The sequence below is a fragment of the Aethalodelphis obliquidens genome, unplaced genomic scaffold (assembly GCF_003676395.1).
Source record: "Aethalodelphis obliquidens isolate GAN/ISIS:26980383/991018 unplaced genomic scaffold, ASM367639v1 scaffold8, whole genome shotgun sequence".
In the NCBI taxonomy this organism is placed as follows: Eukaryota; Metazoa; Chordata; class Mammalia; order Artiodactyla; family Delphinidae; genus Aethalodelphis; species Aethalodelphis obliquidens.
Genome location: NW_020837952.1, coordinates 51,302,790 through 51,326,871, shown reverse-complemented (window position 1 = coordinate 51,326,871; position 24,082 = coordinate 51,302,790). Strand labels below are relative to the sequence as shown.

The window sequence follows — 24,082 nt, the reverse complement described above, 5'->3', positions numbered from 1 at the left end:
GTTCAGTCAGGCTTTTGGTTGTTTTCTCTTGTTTTTCATTTACAATTGAGCCGAGGATGGTAACATTGATTTTGGTGACGTGGCAGTTTACAGGAAGGGGATGCTATTGAAGGAATCAACCACATTCACAAAAACACTTGCTTCCTCTTCTCTTTGAAATATGTAGGAATATTCTTCATGGCGGCTACTCGTGCTGGTGGTTGGCTCCTTAGCCATTACTAACTTTAACTAGTGCAAATCAAGCGTCCTACTTGTCTTTGTTAACTCTTTCTTCTAATCTCCTTTCCAACTCCTTTTTTTCAGTATCTCATCAGGTCAAACTGTACCATGAACACTGCAGGCCAGAATTGGGTTCTCCTGATGTAGTGCAGCCTGCATGAGGTTTGCACGAAGGGCAGAGGCTTTGTCTCAAAGCCAGTTCAGTGTAGAGGAGATGAGGTGTGTCAGAAGGCCCCCAAAATCGGATGCAAATCAATCCAGTCCTCCCTGACACGAGACCTCCTGAAATACCAGAAGTGGGAGAAGGGATTCTTCCCCTATGTTAATCCTCACTTAAATGCAGCCCAGAGAAAGAGAGCTTTTGCTCAGATTGGCATGTGCCTAATTTCAGATACGGTGGTGGATAAGCACACTGGCCGCCATCACTGACGTAGAGCATGAAGACTACCCTCTCGCCTTCTGGTCATGCTTTGCACCCAGTTTTCCTCTTTTACCCCTGGGACATTCATGAAAGTACCATCCTCCAAAAGCAGCAGAATCTCCAAGCCTGAGGATACTGTTTGGTGGTCCCCCTTCCTCCCTGGATGAGCAGAGCGCCATCGTTCAAGTCTGACACAGTCCAATGAAAGAGGCACTCAGGATGCAAGGCAGTCGTTCTTTTGGGTCCTTTTTGCAAGAGTCCCAACTCTTTTCCCTAGATCTAAATTCCGCTCTGGCACTTCCCCCCTGAAATGAGATGATCTAGGAGCCCTGGGGAGGAGAAGGGAGCACAATGGATGGGCCAGAGCTCTGCTGATTTGTCTGGAGTCCCGAAGCATCTGCTGCCTGCCATTGAAATCTTCCATCCCTCTGTAATCCAAACCAGACGTTGTTGTCAATACTCACCATTAAAATTCTTTTTTTTTAATTTAATTTAATTTTTAAAATTCTTTTTAAATGTTTTTTGATAAATAAATATAGCCACCAAGTATGACAGTGTGAGGCTTATGGAAAGCATGGGTTCACATTTTTAGAAAAGGACAGTTTTCAGTATCCTTAGTGCGCCGAACGCAAAATTTTAAAACCTTGATAAAGAGTCATCCCATGTAGCTTTATTGATATGAACAAGATTTTAGTTACCAAAAACAAAACAAAGAAAAACAAGCCTCATTAAAAAATTTCTACCGGGGCTTCCCTGGTGGCGCAGTGGTTGAGAGTCCGCCTGCTGATGCAGGGGACGCCGGTTTGTGCCCCGGTCTGGGAGGATCCCACATGCCATGGAGCGGCTGGGCCCGTGAGCCATGGCCGCTGAGCCTGCGTGTCCGGAGCCTGTGCTCCGCAACGGGAGAGGCCACAACAGTGAGAGGCCCGCGTACCGCAAAAAAAAAAAAAAAAAAAAAAAAGTACCGTAAAATATGATTCTCCCCAACATACATGATTTGCCACTCTTGGAACATATTAGTGGGATTTTATAAGGGCTATGAATATTTCATATAAAATAACATATATTGCTAAGGTTAAAAAAATAGATCAGTGGAAATATATGAAGTCATATATCTTGAGTGCTGCCGAAGAGAAAATGAAGGAGAAATTCTAGAATATTTCTGAGTCCGATTCTACAGTCAAGGGCCATATTGGTGACTTGGGGATGTCCAGTTCACGTTTTACAAAGGATAGAATCATCTTGCTCGTTTTAGTTTTGATGTCTTTCCTAATAAAGGGAACTGTTTCCAACTATTGCAGGTGAATGGAATATGTCTCAAGAGACTCTGGGAGGGGAAAGACCACTTTCTCAAACTCAGCTGTTGGAGTCCACCAGTAAAGCTTGGGTGTCTTTGAGGCTATGCAAAAAGTGATTGACGTTAACTCAGTAAGGGCAGAGAGTGAGCAAAGGTGATGGGGATATGAACGTATTTGGCCCTCACACACTGGTTGATTCTCCAGATTGCAATAAACATCACATTTTCTGGAATGCACTGTATTCTTCCCTCCAAGAGTTGTTTCTAAAGCACCTGGTGATCTAAGAACTCAACTCTGCTGTCACGCCATTCAATTATATTAAAAAATAGAGCACTAAATACATTATCCTTTGTCTTGTTCGGTGACGATTTGAATGCTACCAACAAAGTCTTTCTGTTAATGCTTAGATTCCTTGGACATCAAAGAGAAGAAAGATGGGCCAGATTTAGGAGTGGAAAGATTCAGTTACTCTTGCTGTGAGAACCAACTGCCTCAGACTTTCAGAACTTAGGATATTTGGCCAAAAACATTTGAAGCTTTGAAATCGCTGATCCTGAAGTTTCAAGGGGCAAACCACTGACATCGTTGCTTATTAGGACACCCTTAAGCGCTTCTCTCCAAAACCCAGCTATGGATACAGCAAATCGGTGCTAAAAATGCCTTCATTTTCTTGACTTAATGAAGCTCTTTAAGACAAAGTTCTGCAAAATAATTTCATGGAGGAAAAGAAGTCAAACTGCTTTTACCCTATTATGATGAGACAAATCTAGGCTTCTTTTCCTGGCCTGCTAGTTGCTGATTCTTTTCAGAAGCTTGCCGGGAGCTCTGTTGTGTTTGGTCTTTGCCAGAAATGCTCTAAGGTCTTTGCTGGAACTCAAGTTTGCTTTGGTTGCCAAAGATGATTCCAGGAAATGACTCTGGGGCATTTTGGGGTAAAAATGTTCCCTGTTTATCCCGTAACAAGCAAAACAGCCTTTTCGTGTCGTCAGTCCCTTTTTCCTCCTCTGGGCAAATCTGGTTCCACAATTCGGAACTTGGGAAAATAGCTCCATCCAGACCTGTGTCTTACTCTGAACCTGTAACCTACCAAGAGTGACAGCTGAGCTTGTGATGTGTGAGTAGACTCAGCTGTCATGTGGAGATCCAGTGATCACAATTTAAAAGCAGTTTTTAAATGGGAGATTTTAAAGATTGAACTGAGTTTTCTAAATTTTTCTAAAATGACTTTGGCCACAATATTTAATTTAGTTTGCAATTTCAAAATGCATTGAAGGAGAGTGTGAAGTTTTTATGTTGATTGCAAGGAAGGCATTGTGCTTTTTAGAATTACAAAATGCTTACTTAATGAATGCAGCCTTATGTGGAAGGCGAGAAATTGGAGTAGATCATTGGAATGGAGTGACATCTTGGTCATAGAGGGTGGAGTCTGGAACCAGGGAAGCTGGCAGGTCTGGCAACTGCAATAGTAGAACCCTGCTTTGGGAAGAGCTCTCATCCTGGAAGGAAGGGGGATTGATAGCAGCAAAACAGCCCCAAGCGTGGAGGAGCTAGAATGCCGGGCAGCCTAGGTTATAGGAAATCAGGAAGGCCCTGGGTTACATGATGGGAGCTATTCTAAGAATACAGTAGAGACTGGAGCAAGGGCAGTACCGGAGTTAAGTGCGACAGTGCTGCTAAGACCTCTTTGCATCGAGCCCGTTCCTTAAATTTGCCTTAAGGAGCAAACAGTGGCAAATGGGGTTTATGGTGTCTCAGCCTGAGGTTGGGGGAAATGCCTAAGCCAGGGTTTCTCAACCTTGACTACACATGAGAACACGGGAGGGTGGCTGTTTTTTTTGTGTGTGTGTGTGGTACACGGGCCTCTAGCTGTTGTGACCTCTCCCGTTGCGGAGCACAGGCTCCAGACGCACAGGCTCAGCGGCCATGGCTCACGGGCCCAGCCGCTCCGCGGCATGTGGGATCTTCCCGGACCAGGGCACGAACCTGTGTCCCCTGCATCGGCAGGCGGACTCTCAACCACTGCGCCACCCGGGAAGCCCGGGTGGCTGCTTTTTAAAATGCTCATAACTAGACCATAACCTCCAGAGATTCTGAGCTAATTAATCTGGGATTTTTTTTTTTTTTTTAAGTTTCCCAAGGGATTGTAATGGTAGCCAGGATTGAGAACCACTGGCTAAGGGACCAGGAGATGAAGCAGAAGCAACAATAAACTAGATTGGACATATTTGGAGAGGGGCAAATAGGAGACATTGTGATTTGGGGCAAATAGAGAAATTGATCTGGAGCCAATGAACCTGAGTTCAAGTCTTTCCCTTTGCCGTCTGTTGCTGGGATGACATTGAACAGGTTAAGTCATGTGTCTATTTCTTTTTTTTTTTTTTTCCATTTGTCAAATAGGGTTAGTGTGAGAACACCCACTCGATTAGAAGTGTTGTATAAATTAAAATGAGATGACACAGCCTCTAAGCACTGGACATGTACTCAATAGGAAGTGACCAAGTGTTTGTTGAATTTTATAGATGACCTTGAAGCAGATGGAGAAGCTTCTGTACATTGTCAAACTGCACAATGTGGTGGGAATAGGGTTTTCATTAAGCACATCCCTGGCACCTGTGAGTAAGGCTGGCAGGAACAGAGAGAGATTGGAAGTGGGGAGACAAACTGAGGAGACCAATGTTCTAGAACAAAGATCCACAAACTAGGGCTTGCAGGCCAAATCTGGCCCAGTGCTTGTTTTTGTAAATAAAGTTTTATTGTAACACAGCCATGCTCGTGTGTTAGGAATTTCTGTGGCTGCTTTTGTGCTGCAAAGCCCGAGTTGAGTCCTTGCATCAGAGACCGCATGGCCTACAGAGTAAAACATATTTACTCTCCGGGCATTTACAGAAGTTTGATACCCCTGTTTTAGGATAAGACTAAAAGGCTGGGTTTGAGATGGAGTGTTTGAAATAGAATGAGAAGGGCTTCAAACATCAGGAGAATTGGCAGGCCCTGGTGACAGATTGTACATAAGGGGATTTTGCCGAATAAATGTTAGGGATGCGATGTTTTCATCGTGGGTAGAATGATGCAGGGGGACAGCCTTCCTGAAATCTGGGCATGAGTGCAGGATTGTGGTGTCCTTGGCCAGAAAGATCTAGGACTGTCAGCACTGGAAGGGGCTGGTATGAGCTCGGAACATGGCGGTCTCAGGGCTGGGGTCCCTGCCTCCATTAATGAGCCCCCCCACCCAGTTCTGTCTGCAGTGGTGGCTGTCACAGTGTGAAACGCCAGTACTCCAGAGAGAGTCGGTGCGCACAAACTGATTCAGATCATCACTTAGGACGTTTTGGATGCCAAGTCCCTAATCTCTGTCACCGTACTGCACGGAGGTTGATTTTCAATTTACCTTTTTTGTTCTGAATCTTAGCTGTTTTGATTCTTAATTCAGAGCATTCATCTCAAGTGGATTCAGAGATTCAAATCTGATGATAAATTCATGTTTGTTGAGAAGTTTGGGAGGGAGGAGGAAGATGTTGCCAACTGAGATTCTGAATAATGTCTTGTTTGACATTTTAAACTCAAAGTGGGCTGAACTGTAGATCAACACATATAGGCATTATGTGACACAGATGCACCTTGTGTACAAATACAGTGCAGATCTGGGGGGAAAAAAGAAACCTGGAAGGAAAGGTAATAGAAAAGCAAAGGTCAGGGGGGCTTAGAAATGAAGGATCCTATTCACTGCTGTCTTTATGTGTCCTGCCTCTGGGTTTGGTGGGGTGGGTTAGGGTGGGTGGGAAGGGGAAATTTGAGTATCTACTCTGATTAGGCCTGCTGCTAGGTAATAATGTACACACCCCGCTGTCTCCCATTTTACATATGGGGACAGTGAGTCACAGAAGTTAAGTACTTTGCCTAAGGTTAATTATTAGTAGGTGGCAGAACCGTAATTCAAACTCAGCTCTTTCTTATTCCAAATCCCATGCTTTTATGACTAGATTGGATTTGTTTGCTTTTCTCTCCCTCTTCCCCCAGCAATTAACCTTATAATGAAGTCACTTTGTAAGTACAGTTGATCCTTGAATAACGCAGGTTTGAACTGCATGGGTCCACTACATGCAGATTTTTTTCAATTAATACATGTACTATATGATCTGTAGTTGGTTGAATCAGCAGATGTGGAACCACAGACATAGAGGACCCACTCTAAAGTTATACGTGGATTTTCAGCTGCGTCGGGGATCCATGCCTCTAGCCCCCAGGTTGTTCAAAGTTCAAGTGAACTGGTAGTTGAAGGTTTGCTAGATCTGTTTTTTTCATGCCTTTTTTCTTTTAAGCTCTAGATGCCAGTCCTTCCCTTCATCCTTCCTTGAAATGCTTGTTAAGTGCAGGCAGCGTGCCAGGCCCTGAGGACAGAGAGGCTGGGTACTGGGCAGTGGTACTCAGTGCGATCTACAGAGTGTTGTTGGTCTCTGTACTAGTCAGGGTTGTTCAGACAGACAGACAAACAGGGTGTGTGTGTAAAGAAATTTATGATAAATAATTGGCTTATGCAATTATAGAGATGGTCAAGTCCCAAATCTGCAGGGTCAGTTTGCAAGCTGGAAACCCAGGGGAACCGATGATGTAATTCTAGTTGAAGGTTGGCAGGCTCGAGACCCAGTAAGAGCCAGTGTTTCAGTTCAAGTCCAAAGGCAGGGAAAACAAAACAATGTCCCGGCTCAGAGGTTGTCAGGGCAGGAGGAATTCTCCCTTCCTAGTGGGGAAGGGTCAGCCTTTTCATTCTCTTCAGGCCTTTGACTGTTTGGATGAGACCCACCACATTAGGGAAGGCAGTGAGCTTTACCCACTCTACTGATTCAAATGTTAATCTCATCCCCAAACACCCAGAATAAGTTTGGCCCCGTATCTGGACACCCCATGACCCAGTCAAGTTGACATGTAGAATGAACCATCACAGCCCCCAAACTGTTACTGGTCTTCAACAAGGTAAGTATGGAAGTTGGGGGCAGGCATGTCGAGAGCAGTTGGACGTGTGTCAGGCATGCGATCAGTGGAGCTTGTCTTGATGACTAGGGTATGGACCAGTTTGTTGCATTCACGTGAAGAATTGCATGTAGGGTAAGCTATGTATTAGGCATGTGTATTGGGCCAGCATTTTATCCAAGGTGGATTGGAGGGAAAAGCTTCAGTACTGCCAGTTTGAGAAGTAACTGCTGTGGGTTCAGTGGTTTCCATAGACGATACAGTCCCACGTGATGGGCTTTATAATGACGGCCTAGACACGAAGAAAGAGGAGCGTTCCTGCGAGAGACCAGGGCCCAGAAGCCAGCACAGAGATGTGCAGACCACTTCGAAGACGGCAGGCCTTGCACTGTCCTAACCCTGCCCCCACTACATCCCCCCAGAGAGTTAGGAAAAAAGGGGTCAGGAGCCAGAGAGATGTGTAGTCCAGGAACAAAAGCAGTAGGCAGGCTGAATGAGCTGTGAACATGGCAGGGCAACGGGCCCCACTGTCTTGACTTCCAGCCATGCAGCACTGGATGGGTCGGCTGGGTTAGAGATGCAGGGTCCATCTGTACACGAGCCCACGGCAAGTTAGAGCCGAGAGGTGCCCATCTCCAGGACACTCCCTTTCGGGAAGAGAAAGAGGAAGGGGCCGGCTCAAGGTGATGCACCTTGCAAACACACAAACCAGCAGTTCCGATTCTGCTGTTTATTGAACCCTTCTTACATGCCAGGCACCGGGCACAGTACAGCATGTGGCTTTTTCCAACGTCCGCTCCCCCTCCTTGAGGCCTGGCTTTTATTATTTTATGTGTCTTCATTGGTGACTAATCTGTGGAGTTTTGAGGTAGAGAAAACACCTGCAAGTCTCTGAGAGCTAAGTTTGGTCGAAACCAGTTGGGATCTAAAGCAGGAAATGGACACAGGATACTGAGAGCATTTTCCCCCTCACTACCCTGGAATTAGGATTGCTTAGGGATTACATAATTATGCCTTTATAAGCACGTCATCAAAGAATTAGAAATAAGTAAACTGGGGGGCTTTTGGGAGAGGAGCTAGAGGAAGTGACCGGACCCCCGTGGGAAGGCTGCCTGCTCCTCCATGTAGCCTCTGCGTGAACTTTGACCTGCCTAAGGCTGAAGGAAAGAAGGTTCAGAGATGCCACATATCAAAGTAAGTGAAGGTTTGTTGGCCACTTTCTCCCACGTGCCACTCAGAGAACAGCCCGTGTTCAGAAAATGGACAGCGCTCAACACCCTAATTTACATCATCAACTCATCTTGCCCGTCATATCACCTGTCTGCACCCCTACCCCCCGACTGGGACAGGGGTCGCGGGAGCTAATCGACACCAAATACCGTCCAATGAGAGTTCAAGTGGTTGGTATTTCAGTATCTTACTTAAGCCTCCCCCATCACCCTTGCAAGGTTAGCGTTTCTACTTGCATTTCAGGGAAGGGAAAACCAAAGCTCATAGCATTTAATCCCTCCAAAGAACAAACTCAGAGTTCCCATTTGTTGTATATTTTCCAGAGCTTCTGGGATCCTGGTGGGCTTCCAGAGCTTCCTGGGTTCCTTCCCAAAAGTGCCAAGGTCCTTTCAGAAGAAAGAAGACCCCTCACGCTCCAGAGCAGCTGTACCTCCCACTCGGGCCATACATTCAGGAGTTTGGCCACCTGCGGTCACAGAGACCTTGTTTCCAGTCGCCACAAGGGGAGCACGGCTTAAGCTTGTAGAGGCTCAGTTTCCTCATCTGTGATGGGGACACCGATTGCCACCTGCCTGTGCTGTGATAACCCAAGACATTGTCAGTGTGAACTGCCCAGCCCCTGTGCAGAGCCATGGCAGGGGCAAAGCGTTAACTGCCCTGCCCACTGATGGAAGCTAGACTATCGTCCTCCCCACCCCTGCTTGAATGGTCAGTGTTGGCTGAGAAAACACAATTGCTGTTGCTCCCTTCTCTTTTTCATTCTCAGTGGAACTAATTTGGTTTTACCAAACAAGGAGACAGGTTTCAAAAGCCCCGGTCAGCTTGTAATCAGTCAGCTTGGTAACAATGCAACCCTAATCAACCTGTGATTTCACATCTCCATACACTCGGCCTTGGCCTTAGGTCTGTGGTCCCGAGCAGTGGAATTCAGCGAGTCATATTTGCTGTGTTGATAGCAAAGGACCTGGGAGCTCAGGCTTTAACCCTGAGGTGATTAAGAGGGAAAAAAGGAGTAGTGTTTGTGAAAACCCAGAAACATATCAAAGAGCCCTGGGCAGAGGCAGGCACAGTAAGGCAGCACAGGTGAAACTCGCAGGGTGTAATTCATCACATTCTTTGAAACTCAAGTTTTGTGAGTCACAGAGACTCCCTGGGACAGTTTTCAAGCTCAGTGGGGTCTGGGCAGGAAGGAGAAAAACTCCAAGTGTGGAAAAAGAGTGTTTTTTTAGCAGGAAGCTGAGAGAGGGTAATTTTCTAGAGATGTGATTTTTGCTTGGTCTTCTCTGAGGCGGCTGTGTTGTAGCTGGATCCTGGGATTTCTGCAGCATGAGAAGAGAGAAGGGAGAGTTTTGGGTATGTCTTGTGTCCCTGGGGCTCCTCAACAGTAAGCATGCATTGAGCACTTACTGTGTACAAGGAGTTATGCTAAATATCCTTGGGAGATGAGGTTTTTGCATTAATAATTTTTAAATCCGTGGTCCTATATATAGCCTTTTATGAATCTGCATTTAAGGGGAGTGTGTACAGGCTCGGGTATAAGAGAGACCTGGGTACGAATTTTGATACCACTGGGTTCTGACTGTGTGACTTTGAGAGACCTACTTGTCTTCTCTGTGTATGATTGTTAAATAGACTGTTTCTGCCCTCAGTTTCATGATTATGCTCCTACTTTCTTCTTCCTTTTTGCACTTAATTATTCTATTCTCTTGTCATGGAACATGCATCCATGCTTCCAGCATTTATCATATATTATGATATGTTTCCACAAAGATAAGTAAGAGCCAGTTTTTGTCCTCGTTGAACACCCAATCTTCATAGGAAACATTCAGTAAAACAGTTTACCAAATCCAGTGTGACAGGCACATATTTTTCTTAGTGCTGTGTACGAAATGCTGTTGGAATATGCTGATAGATATTTTATCTGCAAATTGAAGAAGGCTTCCCTTGGGAGGTGATGCTTCTGAAACTGGGTTTTGAAGGGTAAATAGGAGTTCACATAGGAAGAACTAAATTAACTTAATCATTATTAATACTTCTTTATTCCTTCTCTTCTTTTTTCCTCTCCTCCACTTCCTCCTACTCCCCCCCATTCTCCTCCTTTCTCTCCTCCTCCTTCATATTCATGTTTTATTGCTAACAAGAATATCTACCTGGAAATGTGCCAAGTAGGGAAAAGAAGACAGTGCATTTAATTAGGAAAAATTATATTGTGATTGTCTTCTCTAAACAGCATGTTAGTTTTTTTCTTAATTGAAGTAGGGTTGATTTACAGTGTTGCGTTAGTTTCTGGTGTCCAGCAAGTGATTCAGTTATACATATATATACATACTCTTTTTCATATTCTTTTCCATTATGGTTTATTACAGGATATTGAATATAGTTCCCCATGCTATACAGTAGGACCTTATTGTTTATTTTATATATAGTAGTTTGAATCTGCCAGTGGCGAACTCCTGCTAATCTCTACCCCCCCCATCCCCTTTGGTAACCATAAGTTTGTCTTCTATGTCCCTGAGTGTCTTTCTGCTTCATAAATAAGTTTATATGTGCCATATTTTAGATTCCACAAATAAGTGACATCATATGATATTTGTCTTTCTCTGTCTGACTTACTTCACTTAGTATGATAATCTCTAGGTCCATCCATGTTGCTGCAAATGGCATTATTCCATTCTTTTTATGGCTGAGTAATATTCCATTGTGTATATACCCCACATCTTTATGCATTCATCTGTTGATGGACACTTAGCTCTTGGCTGTTGTAAACAGTTAAACAGCATGTTTTTCATCACCGCATTAAGTCATTCTGTTCTCAACTTTGTTCGCAGTTCAGTCTGGATGCGTGTTTATTTACAACGCATTTTCCACCGGCTTTTACTTCTAAATGGGACGGCAAAAGGAGCCCTGGACGTCTGGAGTAGGGGTGGGGGCCCGTGGAGTTCTATTCGGCTTTAACCCTTCCCGTTCTCTCTGCACCCGCAGATGGGAAGCCGGTGTCTCTGTCTCCGCTGGAGTCCCAGCCTCACAGCCCCCGGTACACGGCGTCCAGCCAGCGGGAGCGCGAGAGCCTGGAGGTGCGCGTGCGCGAGGTGGAGGAGGAGAACCGCGCGCTCCGCCGGCAGCTCAGCCTGGCCCAGGGCCACGGCCCGGCCCACCGGCGCGGCAACCACTCGAAGACCTACTCCATGGAGGAGGGCACCGGCGATAGCGAGAACCTTCGGGCCGGCATCGTGGCAGGCAACAGCTCCGAGTGTGGGCAGCAGCCGGTCGTGGAGAAGTGCGAGGTAAAGAGCACCCGGAGCCTTCCAAGGTCCCAGTCCCCACGTGGCCCACACCCACCCCTTGCAAATGCCGCCAGGAAGTGTGGCCAGGGACCTGGAGAGAGCTGGCGTTCTTGGCTCAGGCCTGGGCCTGAATCTGGCTTGATCATTCACTCTGCTGAATGGCCAGGCAAATCGTTTTAAGCCTCTGAGCCTCAGTTTCCCCACCTGAAAAATGAGCATAAGGAGGCCTGCACCTGCAGAGATATTAAGAGCAGCACACAGAACCTGCTGCTTGTTTCTTTGCAGCTCATTTTGACACTCTCAGGATTTCTCTGCCTAGCTGTCATCCTGGGGGCCCCTGTTACTTAGCTTCCGGGGGCATGGTGCACCTGGCCTTGAGGCCCTGTCGGGCAGTTCCCCTGGACCTCATTCGCACTTTATATACAGCTTCTGTAATTCAGAACCAGAGACTTGCTTATCTAAAGCAGTTCTTTGAACTTTTATAGCTTTGTATCATTTTCTCCCTTTTAGAGTATTTCTTAGTAACTCTTTGGTCGTTTGGAAAACTCCCACTCCCTCTCCCTCTTGCCCCTCATCCCGCCCCCGGTTCATGCATCCATGCTTATGTGTGCGCTGCATGTGCAAGTGCACACACGTGTGCGCACACACACACGCACTCGTTTTCTGCTTCTTCCAGTCCCAGTGGAGAGGAATTAGAACCTCCCTGTTAAGAGCAAGCCCTTCTGGGACGGACAAACCTGAGTTCATTTCCCAGCTCTGGTGGTTTCTGTTGTGAGTGCTTGAGCAGGTTACCAAACCTCTCTGAGCTTCAGATGTGTCTCATCGATAAACTTTAGAAAACAATACCTACTTCCTGCAGTATTTGTGAGAAGGAAATGGGATGGCCATATAAAGCCACAATTAGTGTCTGGTATATAGCATATTTTCAATTATGGGTAATTTTTGTTATTTTTAGTTAGATGCAGATATTACCTGCCGCTGGTTTATTCCATTTCCTGGCTACATTCTCAGAATGTTAGACTTCAGACGCCCTGAAGAGAAAACAGTTTGCAAACCGTAAGATGCTGTTTGTGAATGTGGTTTTTAGTGATATTGGTGATGCTGTGTAGTATGCCATAAGGGGATATGGGGCCTATTGAGTGACGTAGACTCAGTTCTATGCAAGGTCAGTGGTCAGGGAGATTTTAGACTGGAATGGTCAGGGGGAGCCCCTGAGGATAATAGGATTTCTCATGGATTCCCAAGCCTGGTTGAAGTGTGGGCTGGTGGAGAGGCAGAGGAAGGTAGATGGAGGACATCCAACAAGGAGTGTATGTGTGAGTAGGAAAAATATGAAGCGAGGCGCTGTCAAGCAGGAAAGGATTCAGAACTCAGTGAGTTGGTCGGTCAGGCGAGCACAGAGAACCTGGGCAGGGAAGCGGGTGCTGCATAGTCATCATTCATCCAACAAATATTTACTGAGCCTCTATTGTGGGTCTCACAGTGTTCTCTGTGCCGGGAAATAACAACGGTTGAAAAAGAGACAAAACTCCCTTTCTTCTGGTTCTTATGTTTTGAGGTGGGAAGTGAGGAAGAGATTATAAACAAAGAGCAATTCGTACTGTTCCCAAATCCAGGTTTGGCTGCTCGCTGCCCCTAAGCCAGTAATTTGAGAGGCGAGTGTCAGGAGAAATGAAAGGTGCTTTAATCAGAAGAGCTGGCGATCTGGGGGGAAGGTGGACTCATGACCTGAGACCGACTCGGAAGGTTCTGCTCAGCCAGGGCAGTTTCTAAAGGGGAAAAAGGGGGAAGAATCTCAGTGAATCACTGAGGCAGGAGGCTGGATTCTGCATCGTTCTCCATTGCATGCAGACGGGCTGACTCTTCCTTCAGATGTTACGTTGCCTGCGTGATCTACCTGCAGGATTCTTAGGGGGGCTGTTAGGGGTAGAGAGCTAGTCATTTTTTAACTGCTTCATTCTTCATCCTTGCTTCTTTTTATATAAGAAAAGAATCAACAGGTTAGGCAAGGCGTGGTGTGCATGCAGGAGAGCATACGTCAGGAGTTAGGTTCAATTGCCTAGTGATCTCATTCCTATAATTAGGAATTATAGGCCCAGCCTCATTTAATCTTCCACAACCATTGCCAGTGCCCTGTGTAATGGAAGATCTCTGTTTTGCATCTTTGGGGACTTAGCAACTTTAACGAATTCCCTTGGTCTAGGCTGGTCTGGGATGGCCCCTAATTTGGGGATCTTCTTTCCCTGCCTGGGTGAAGGCTGGTTTGATTTCTTACAGATTCTGTGCTCTCAGGTTATGGTCATGGCATCAGTTTAGAGTGCTGGCTGGCCCAGAGGGAGGAACTTCTTTTCTTCAAGTGTGTTTACATTATTATGACTCAGGCTGACTTAAACCATCAACTACGATCAAGGAGGTGAAAAACAGAAAAGGAAAAGGAAAAAATGGGAGGACACAAGTGGAACAGAGGGAGAACACAGAGGATTCCTCTTCCTGCTGTAGTCTCTGTGGCCATTGTCTTCCCCTGCTCAGCTTTCTGAGATACACACATCCCATTGATATTTCTAAAGAGGGCTTCTGTCCCGAGCGCCCCACCAAATAGTGTGGGCAAAGACCACTGGCTCTCAAAGTGAGAGACAGGAGCCCAATTCTGGTTCCCTCTCCATACCTTGATGGCCATGTGGCACTGAGCAAGTTACATCACTTTTCTGTGTGTTGGCTTCTTCGTTTGTAAGTTATGGATTAAAATCAAGTTCCTGCCTCAGACTATTTCAGTGGTGACCGTGGATATTAGAACTTTAGGCAAACAATAGCATAGCTGGGTTAGCAGTTGATTTCACTGTGATTTATCACACAATCCCAAGTTAATGGTGGCTTTGCCTCTTATTTCTGTTTACACGTAAGAAGTCTGGAGCTACTGGTGTAGGGATGTTCCTGCCTGGATGCAGGCTTCCTTTATCTTTCACCCAGCTGGCATGACTGGCATTCTCAAGGTCATCTCATGGTCTTCAATGACTCTCAGAGCTTCAGCCCTGTCATTCACCTTCCAGCTAGCAGGAAGGAAGCAGCGTTAAGGTGGGCATATCAGCTTGCTTTAAGAACACGTCTCAGAAATTTCACAGTCAGTTCCTTTTGGAACACGTTGGCAGAACTTCATTTAGCTGCTACCTTTAGCTGCCACCTAGCTGCAAGGGAGCCTGGAAAAGATAGATGTTCTTTAAAGAAGCCATGTTCTTTGTTAACATTTTGGAGGTTTGCTCCTAGAGAGAAGAGATATCATGGTTACGGTGAATGTCCTCTGTCAAATGAGTAGTTACCAAACTCGGTTATACATTAGAATTAGATACCAAACATGCATTTTCATGGGACCCACCACAGAATCTACTGATTGAGAATCTCTGAGAATAGGGCCCAAAATATAAGTATTAAAACTATGTATCCCAGTGATTCTGGGATCGTGGAAACTGTTTGGAAACCACTGCTTTAAGGGACAACGAAAATAAATGATGGGGTTCACTTTATCCTTGTGCTCTTTGAGAGATAAAGACCCCGAGCTTGTTAATTTTTACTATAACTTATTTTTTAGTCTTTTGCACCTGAGAATTAGGTTTTGTCCATTTGTTTATTTTCTCTTTGTGCGTCTTGATAATGTTATGTCTTAGACCCTTAAAAAGTTATGTTTTGGTGGACTTCACCTGTGATGAACCCCAGGTCCTGTTCGAGGTTTCATAGATGAATTAGAAAGTCCTGACCCGCTTGCATCTTATTTCAGTGTGGTCTACTCTGGGGGCACACGTGCCCTGAGATGCTGTCTTTATACCCATCAGCAGTGTGCTTCCTCGGTTTCCATCGCTTGGCATATTTAAAGAATTTTGGGAAAATGCCATAGAGGCTGATGAGAAATGTCAGTCAGTGGAGTCAAAATAGAATCCTCCCTTCATGGGAGCACTTGTGGTTGCAAGTGCTGAAGTTGGTCCTGACACGCTGTCAGTGCACAGGGCCTCGTCACCAAGGACATTGTCATTGTATCTGGTTGTGCTGAAACTTCTCTGGGCTATGACAAGTATTTCTGAAAACCCTTCTGAGATGATGCCCGGGCTGTCAGCTGAGATATTTGGTGATAGAAATCAGGGGCCTTTGCCAGTCCTTGTGCCCTCTTGTTGTTTTCTAATGGTGTGGCCTTCAAGGAGCTGCCCATTTTATTCTTGCACATATCTGTTGCCAGGACAGTGCTGCTTCCGCGAGGGGCTGGTTTCTTTGTGCCTTTGGGACTTGGAACAGGGTGATCCTCTTTGATCTCTGCTTCTGCCTATGTGTGTACAGATGTGTGCTGCAGTTCTCTTGCATTTCTCGTTCTGGTCTATTCTGGGAGTCAGCTCATGGTACAGCACAGAAATCACTGAACTGGAGTCCGAATTTCTAACCGGGAATCTTTACTTTGCAGCTCACTAGCCATGTGACCTTGGGCAATTCAGTTACCCTCTTGGAGTCTATTTCATTATCATGAAATGAGAATAATAATGTGCTCCTCCCTATGCCATTGTGAGGATGAAATGAATGAGACAGCAGGTGGGAAACTGACTTTGTATGGGTTTCACATAGACTTATCATGGATATTCCAGTTCTCAGTTGCTGCCTAACAAATCACCTAGAACGTAATGGCTTGAAACAATGCCAGTCATTTTATTAGCTCTCCTGGTCTCTGTGGGTCAGGGGTTTGAGAAGGGCTTAGCTGAGTGGTTCTGGTCTGGGGGTGGAGGGGGGGACTCATGCAATTTCTTGGTGGCTGCAGCTGCAATGGTGAGGACTGAAGCAATGGGTGCTGGCCCAGCATCTCTCTTCCCTGTTGTGGACTCAGGGTCTCTCCATGTGGTCTCCCTCTATGGCTAGTTTGGGCTTCCTCACTACATGGAGGCTCCAGAGCAGTCACCTGCTTCCGTGGCAGCCGATGGCTTTAAGTACAAGTATCCCAGTGAGCAAGGCAGAACAGAGGCACTTTTTTTTTTTTTTTTTTTTTTTTTTTTTTTGCGGTACGCGGGCCTCTCACTGTTGTGGCCTCTCCCATTGTGGAGCACAGGCTCCGGACGCGCAGGCTCCGCGGCCATGGCTCACGGGCCCAGCCGCTCCGCGGCATGTGGGATCTTCCCGGACTGGGGCACGAACCCGTGTCCCCTGCATCGTCAGGCGGACTCTCAACCACTGCGCCACCAGGGAAGCCCCAGAAGCACTTTTAATGACCTGGCCTCAGAAGTCACATAGTGTCACTTTTGTTGACAGTGTAGTCTGTTAGTTGAAACAGTCACAAAAGCCCACCCAGTTTGAAGGGAGAAGGGGCACACATCCCATCCCTCAATGGGAAGAACGTCAAAGAATTAAAACAGCAACAGTTGATATTGTTATTATGAAAAGCCAGGTGAATGGTACTGTCTGATGTCAGACCACCCCTTGAGGAAGTATCTCTTTCCTTCTATTCCGTGCTTTGAACTTCATTCAAAATGAAATAGTAATGTAATAGTAATAAAAGTTAACATGTATTGAGCCCTGAAAGTAAGTGTAGGCGACACCATGCTAAAGCTTACATAAAATATCTCATTTAATCTGCATAGCATACTTTCTTCCTTTTATAGATTAGAAAACTACTGCTGAGAAAAGTTAAATAATTATTGCAAAGTCGCACTGTCTGGAAGAGGTGGAGCTCTCACATTTAAACCTTGGCCGTTTGCTTCCTAGAACCTGTGCTCTGAACCACTGTGCTGGACACTTCATAAATTAGAGCTGCTGGGACCCGTGTTCCCATCAGCTCAGAACTGCAGTCCTTATCCTGTGCCTGGCAGATGCCTCACCTCAGAAGGCTTCTGGGTGACAGTCACGATATGGAGGTCATCTTTCACCTTGGGGGCTGGCGCAGCCCTATGAGGGTAATCATTCCTCTGTAGGTCTAAGCAAGGATCTGTCTGTTCTTTAAAAAGAAGTTGGGTTGTGTCAAAGTGCCTGCCGGATTGTGACCACGTTTGTCAGCTCAGTGGGAGTTTACCGTTTTGCTTTGGGTTTTATGTTTATAAACCTTGACACCTCTTACCTGCGTTTTCTGGACCCATAACAAACCTCCAAGAATTTTGATCTACCTCTTTGTTTTGACTTCACCTTCAAGGTCTTTCCGTAATCACTCCACAGTGGAAGGGTTTGCCCGCAATCTTTTCATACCTCATGTTGCTGTTGAAAGATACTCTTACGGCATTTGGATACACATTTCATTAGGTTCATATGTTGTCTTTGGGGCTCCTCAAAGGATGTAAATCTACTAAAATATCCTTGCTAAATGTCAGGCCCTGGAACTAGGGGATGTTGTACTGGAAGGTACCTAGGAGGACTTCTTCTGCAGTGATTTTCAGGAACCCTAGCTCTCAGTGTGGTCTTTCGGGTACCTTCCTTGAGTGTATTAATTATTTATTGCTTCAGGGCAAGTTATTACCAAAACTTAGCAGTTTAAACCAACATGCATTTATTATCTCATAGTTTCTGAAAATTGGGAATCTGAGAGCAGCTTCGTTGGAGATTGAGGCTCCAGATCTCTCCTGAGGTTGCAGTTAAGACATCTGCTGGGGCTGCATCAGCTATAGGCTCGACTGGGGCTGGAGCCTCTGCTTCCAAGCTGGCACACTGGCCCAGCTGGGGCCTCACTTCCTTAAGACTGCTTGAGTGTTCCCCTGGTGTAGCAGCTAGCTTTCCCCAGAGCAGGTGATCCAGCAGAATAAGGCAGACACCACAGTCTTTTTTATGCTCTAGCCTTGGATGTCACGGACCATTACTTCTGCTAAGTTCGACTGGTCACACAGACTCACTGATACAATGTAGGAGGGGCTGCACAGGGCATGGTTCTCAGCTGGCAGGGATCTCTGGGGTCAGTCTTGGGCTGGCTTCCGCACCACGGCCATGGCAAGCGGCCCTTTCTCTGGCAGCCTCCTGGCTGTGCTTACCCCGAAGCAGGGCTGCCTTGATCTGCTTTATCTATTGTGCCCTCTTGTAAAACTTCCTTTGAAAATGTGCCCTTGAGAACAATGACAACAAATAAAGATGCAACCCTCACTTTTTTTTTTTTTTTTTGGTGGTACGTGGGCCTCTCACCATTGTGGCCTCTCCCGTTGCGGAGCACAGGCTCCGGACGCGCAGGCTCAGCGGCCATGGCTCACGGGCCCAGCCGCCCCGCGGCACGTGGGATCCTCCCGGACCGGGGCACGAACCCGTGTCCCCTGCATCAGCAGGCGGACTCCCAACCACTGCACCACCAGGGAAGCCCATGCAGCCCTCACATTTTAAAGATGATGAAATTAAAGCAGGGAAATATAAAGGGTCTTACTTAAGGTTACACAGTTGCTACCACAGCCCAGACGATGATGCTAGTGGCTCACCTCCACATTCCCGGGTTTTCTGCCTTCTTGTATTGAAAGAGAGGATAAAGGCAGTGCCCGCATTCAACAGTGGAGGGAATTGGGCATCTTTGAAAGCCTTCCTTTCAACAGTAAGGGAAAGACTGTTTCAGTTCTTACTCGAAGAGGAGTAGAAGTGAGAGCAGAAGGGAAAAACGTGATGCCTAGCTTTTGAGAATACGTAAGGTTGAAAGCCGGTTATTCCCTGGCGGTCCAGTGGTTAGGACTCTGTGCTTTCACTGCTGAGGGCCTGGGTTCAATCCCTGGTCGGGGAAACTAAGATCCCATAAGCCACACGGTGCGTACAGAAAGAAAAAAACAGGTTCAAGGCCTCAAATTCAGAGCCTTCAGCCTATTATAAACTCTCTTATAATAATAATAATAATTTAATAATGACTGCTGATATATATATCTACTACTTACGGGATGCCAGTCTCTAAATCATGAGTCATCTTACTTAATCTGTCCAACCCTGTAAGTTGACACATTTATTACCCCTTTTCTATAGATGAGGGAGCTGAAGTCCCTGAAGGTAGTCTTGTATCTTAAAAGATGGGGAAGAGTTTGACAGGTACGGGGAGGCGCTAGAGCATCCTAGATCGAGGGCACATCATGGAAGCAAGAAAGCTCCGTGCATCATCTAGCTTGATCATGGCGTGAACAGCGTGAAAGGTGGAGGCAGGACTGCTGACGGTAATAATGTTAATCAGACCTGCTTTCATTAATTGTGCAGGTATTAGGTGCCGGCATTGAACTTGACATACCTTAGCTTAAGAAATCATTTTAAGCATCCTAATTTTATAGATGGGGAAACTTAGGCTTAGTGAGACCATGTAGTGCAGATCCAGGTTGTAATTTTTCTTTTAATTTTGGTTAAAAAAAAAAACCCTCAAAACATGAAATTTCTCTTCTTAACCATTTTCAAGCGCACGGTTCAGTTATGTTTAGTATATCCACATTGTTGTGCAACAGATCTCCCGAACTTTTTCAAAACTGAGACTCTGTTCCCAATGAGCAGAGCCTTTCCATTTCTGCTTCTCTCCAGCCCCTGGCAACCATCATTCTACTTTCTGTTTCTGTGATTGGTCTACTTTAGATACTGCTTGTAAGTGGGATCATAGGGTATTTGTCTTTTGGTGACTGACTTATTTCACTTAACGTAACGTCCACAAAGTTCCCCATGTTGTAAGGTGACAGGATTTTCTTCCTTTTGAAGGCTGAATAATAATTCATTGTACGGATAGACCACATTTTGTTTATCTGTTCATCTGACGATGGACACTTGGGTTGCTGGCATCTCTTGGCTGTTGTGAATAGAGCTGCTGGGAACGAGGGTGTGCAAATATGTTGCTGAGGCCCTGCTTTCCATTCTTTTGGTTATATACCAAGAAGTGGGATTGCTGGATCATATGGTAATGCTGTTTCTAATTATTCCAGGAACTGTCGTACTCTCGTCTTTAGTGACTGCACCATTTTACACTCTCAGCAACAATGCACAAGGGTTCTGGTCTCTCCACATCCTCGCCAGAGGTTGTAAATCTTTTTTTTTTTTTTTTTTGCTGTACGCGGGCCTCTCACTGTTGTGGCCTCTCCCGCTGCGGAGCACAGGCTCCGGATGCGCAGGCTCAGCGGCCATGGCTCACGGGCCCAGCCGCACCGCGGCATGTGGGGTCTTCCCGGACCGGGGCACGAACCCGTGTCCCCTGCATCGGCAGGCGGACTCTCAACCACTGCGCCACCAGGGAAGCCCCGGTTGTAAATCTTCATGTGTGTGATAGCCTGCTCCCTCCACTGGAGAAGCCGACTGTGAACTGGTCATGAAGGACTTTGAACTAGGATGCCGTCTGGCCCTTTCTCACCCCCACCACCACATCCCTGGCCCATTTCATCTCCAGCTTCACGTGCCGTGAAGCACACCCAGAGATGGAGTTTCACATGCTGACCATCTGTGAAGGCATGTCCATGGGGCCAGCCACTGAGGATGCCGTGGGAGGGTCATTGGCTGCAGCTGTCCCGGGAAGGGACCGACCCTCAAAAAGGCAGCTCTTGGCAAGGAGGCTGTTCCTAGCAAGTGGGGCAACGCACACCTCATGAAAGGGGCCTTAGACAGCATATCACGGAGTCCACCGCACTTGGGTTATTGCAGTAGCTTCCTGACTATTCTCCTTGCTCCCACCTTCCGTGCTTGCTCCCCTCCCCCCCCCCAGGTATGTGCACACTCAGAGCATCTGTTCTTAACTGGCAGTTTGAGTGATCCTTTTAAAATTTAAGTCAGATTGTGCTGTTTCTCGGCTTTGAACCCTCCAGTAGCTTCTCTCCTCACACACAGGAAAAGCCGAGTTCTTAAGGGTGCCTGGGAGCTCTAGGAGAGCTGCCTCACGGACTCCAGCTTTCCTCCCTGCCGTCTTTCCCAGGCTGCCTTTCCACAGCTCCCCATTCCACAGGCGGCTGCCTGGTATCTCAGGGTTGTTTCCGCTGCCTGGGACACTCTGCCTGGACACCCAGAGGCCTCATTTCCTGACCTACGTCCGATTTTTGCTCCAGTGTCACCTTCTCAGGGAGAGTTGTCCGGACAACCCCACTTTAAAATCTTAGCCCTTCTCACCAGCTGCCTATCCACGTGCCGCTCTTCCTCCCCTGCTTAATTTTTCTTCCTAGACTCATCATCGTCTAGCATTCTATATAGTTTAATTATATGTGCCTTTGTTTGGTTATTTTCTGTGTCCCCCCCAAGTGGAACGCCGGCTCCCGTGTTGGGGGGCAAGGATTCAGTCTCCTTCATTTGCTGCTGTATCCCCAGCAGCTACAATTGAGCCTGGTACATGGTAGGTGCTCAGTCCACGCTTGTAGAATGATTGAGTACTTGGCAAAGGTGTGTAGACTTTTGGGGTCAGGCCGGTCGTCCATTGGCCCCATAGATGGGATTGTGATACATGTCAACTGTGCTGGATACGGGGCTATATTTAGACAACCCACCTGCCCCAGGCATGGGTTTACCCTAATAATTAAACTCTTCTCGACCCACCCAAAAATCAGTCTCACCCTTTCACATGTCTTCCACGAAATACTTGGGTTTCTGATTCCTCAGCTTATCATGCTCTTCCTAACACAAGAAAACCCACCCTAAAGCAGACCAGGAATATGCCGGTGGGGATGCTGGGAGATCATTCCCTTGTTGTCCATTTATTGGGCCTTGGCCACAGAGGACGCAGTCACCACCCCCTGGAGGGTTGGCCCATCCCGTCCTCTCACCGGGCCCTGTAGGCCCTGCGTTCCCCCTGCCCCCTTGCGCAGCCCCTGATGACTTGGCTTCCATTATAGTTGGAAGGGGTCTCCTTCTGTTTTCTACAGGGTTGAAATAATTTTGTCTTCTGGGTCGGTGGATCAGTATTTTGAGGGAATAGACAGAATTCGGTCAGTGGTTTCCCGAGAGAGTAGAGCCTGGGCAGTTTGTAAGATTATTTTAGGTGGCACGTTAGCAATATATTTTTTAAAATTTAATAGTTAACATATGTGTGTTACTGAGCCGAGTTGTGTGGGTCGAATGGCAGGAGTCTGAGTTCTTCCACCCCTTTGCCGCTGACTGGCTGAGGCCTTGTACCAGTTACTCATTTGCTCTCACTTCCTTCCTCTTGAATTTTGGAAAATCCTGGGTATTAGGAAAGCTCTGTATATAGAACTTCTAAATCCCTCTTTTTATAAAGGAGTCACTGAGGATCAGAGAGGTTAGGTCGTTTGCCCAAGGGCACCCAGGTGGCCAGAGGCAGAGCTGGGCCACTGTCCTGATTTCCAGGGCTTTGCTTTTGCGCAGGAGAAGCTGCGTCCCGTGTTCTCTTCCCCTGGCCTTTTCGTCACCCCGGAAGAGTCGTAAATTCCAAGGCGCTGGGAGAATGGGGTGGCTGTGCGGGAGCAGTGCCTCTGCTTGTCTTGTAGAAGCGGGATGGTGCTTCCTCCTGGGAGAGTATCGGAAACAGATTCTGCGAAGACCCCTCCTCCTCTCCCAACATAGTCACAGCTGACATCTGTGGAGTGTTTAACCGGAGACACTCTTGAGAGTGCTTTACACACAGAGCAGTTCTCAGGCGGAGTCCCTGGACCAGCAGTAGCGGCGTCACCTGGATTCGGGGGATCCTCAGGCCGCTCTCTGAACCTCCTGAATGGGGAACTCAGGAGGAGGGGCCCAGCGCTCTATGTTAGCGAGCCCTCCAGGGAGTCTGATGCACGTTAGACTTTGAGGACCACTTTCCCTCAGCAACCCCTTGAGGGTAAGTAGTATGATGTCCCCGTTTTACAGACGAGGAGGTTAAAGCCACGGGCTGATGAACACCTTCTCGTTATGCTGTGTATGCAGTCGGTCACATGAACGAGCATCAGTTCAATAGTGCACCTACTTGCACTTGTCTGATCCCCCCAGCTACACAGTGGAGTGTCTACCTTGATCTCCATTTTACAGGTGGGCCAGTGAGGCTCAGGGATGTTAAGCGACTGCTCCAAGGTCACACAGCAACTCAGCTTTGAAGTTATGGCTCAGACCCAGGTCTCTTCACTCTCGTGGGGTTTTCTCAGCTAACTGGCTCCTGCCTCTGTCGCCAGCTGTGTGCCTCTCCCTGGCTGCCATGGGAGCATCTGTCCTCTGGGAGGTCCTGCCTCTCCACCCCCCGTTCCAGCAGCTGCAGTCCAGAATCTGGGCCGAGCCTGACTCCCCCAGCCCCTCCGCACATATGCCAGCGTTTAAATAGGTTTCCCCTCCCACTCCCAAAGGCTCCCGGTTATGAGATGCTTTCACTGCGTTGTGCCCCCAGGCAGAATGCCTGGCCTTCAGGGTCGCTGCTCATGGGGTGGCTGGTAGACACGTGGCTGGCTGGAGTGTTGATTAGTTCTGCCCTGTGGGGATTTCTTCCTGTTGGGGGGCAGTTCTCTTTCGGGTTACATGGAGACTGGCAAGCACACAGTTATAAATCCCTGCTAACCTTGAATAGCCACAGTGAGTATTGCCCTGGTCTCATTACTAGAATGCCCTCTCTTCCTGGAAGCTCTCCCTGCCTCTGCTCGGTCTGGGGTGCTGCTGGCTACTCTAGGGGCAGGGACGCCGAGCTTGCCACCACAGAAGCCTCTGCAGTCCCTGCTGGGGTCGTCTGGTTGGCTCTTCCTCTCTCTTCACTTGACCCGGGGGATGAAGGCTGATTGACGTTTTTTTTTTTTTTTTTTTTTTTTTTTTTTTTTTTTGGGGCCCTCTCT

At 47.1% G+C, this 24,082-nt stretch overlaps 1 protein-coding gene across 1 annotated transcript in view; it reads left to right on the top strand.

The window, feature by feature from the left end:
* LARGE1 (LARGE xylosyl- and glucuronyltransferase 1) overlaps nt 1–24,082 on the top strand; it is a 587,913-nt gene that overhangs the window by 261,798 nt on the left and 302,033 nt on the right. The window contains exon 3 of the mRNA XM_027107480.1: nt 11,119–11,420. Within this exon, the coding sequence (XP_026963281.1) occupies nt 11,119–11,420 (302 nt within the window). The remainder of the gene's footprint in view (nt 1–11,118; nt 11,421–24,082) is intronic.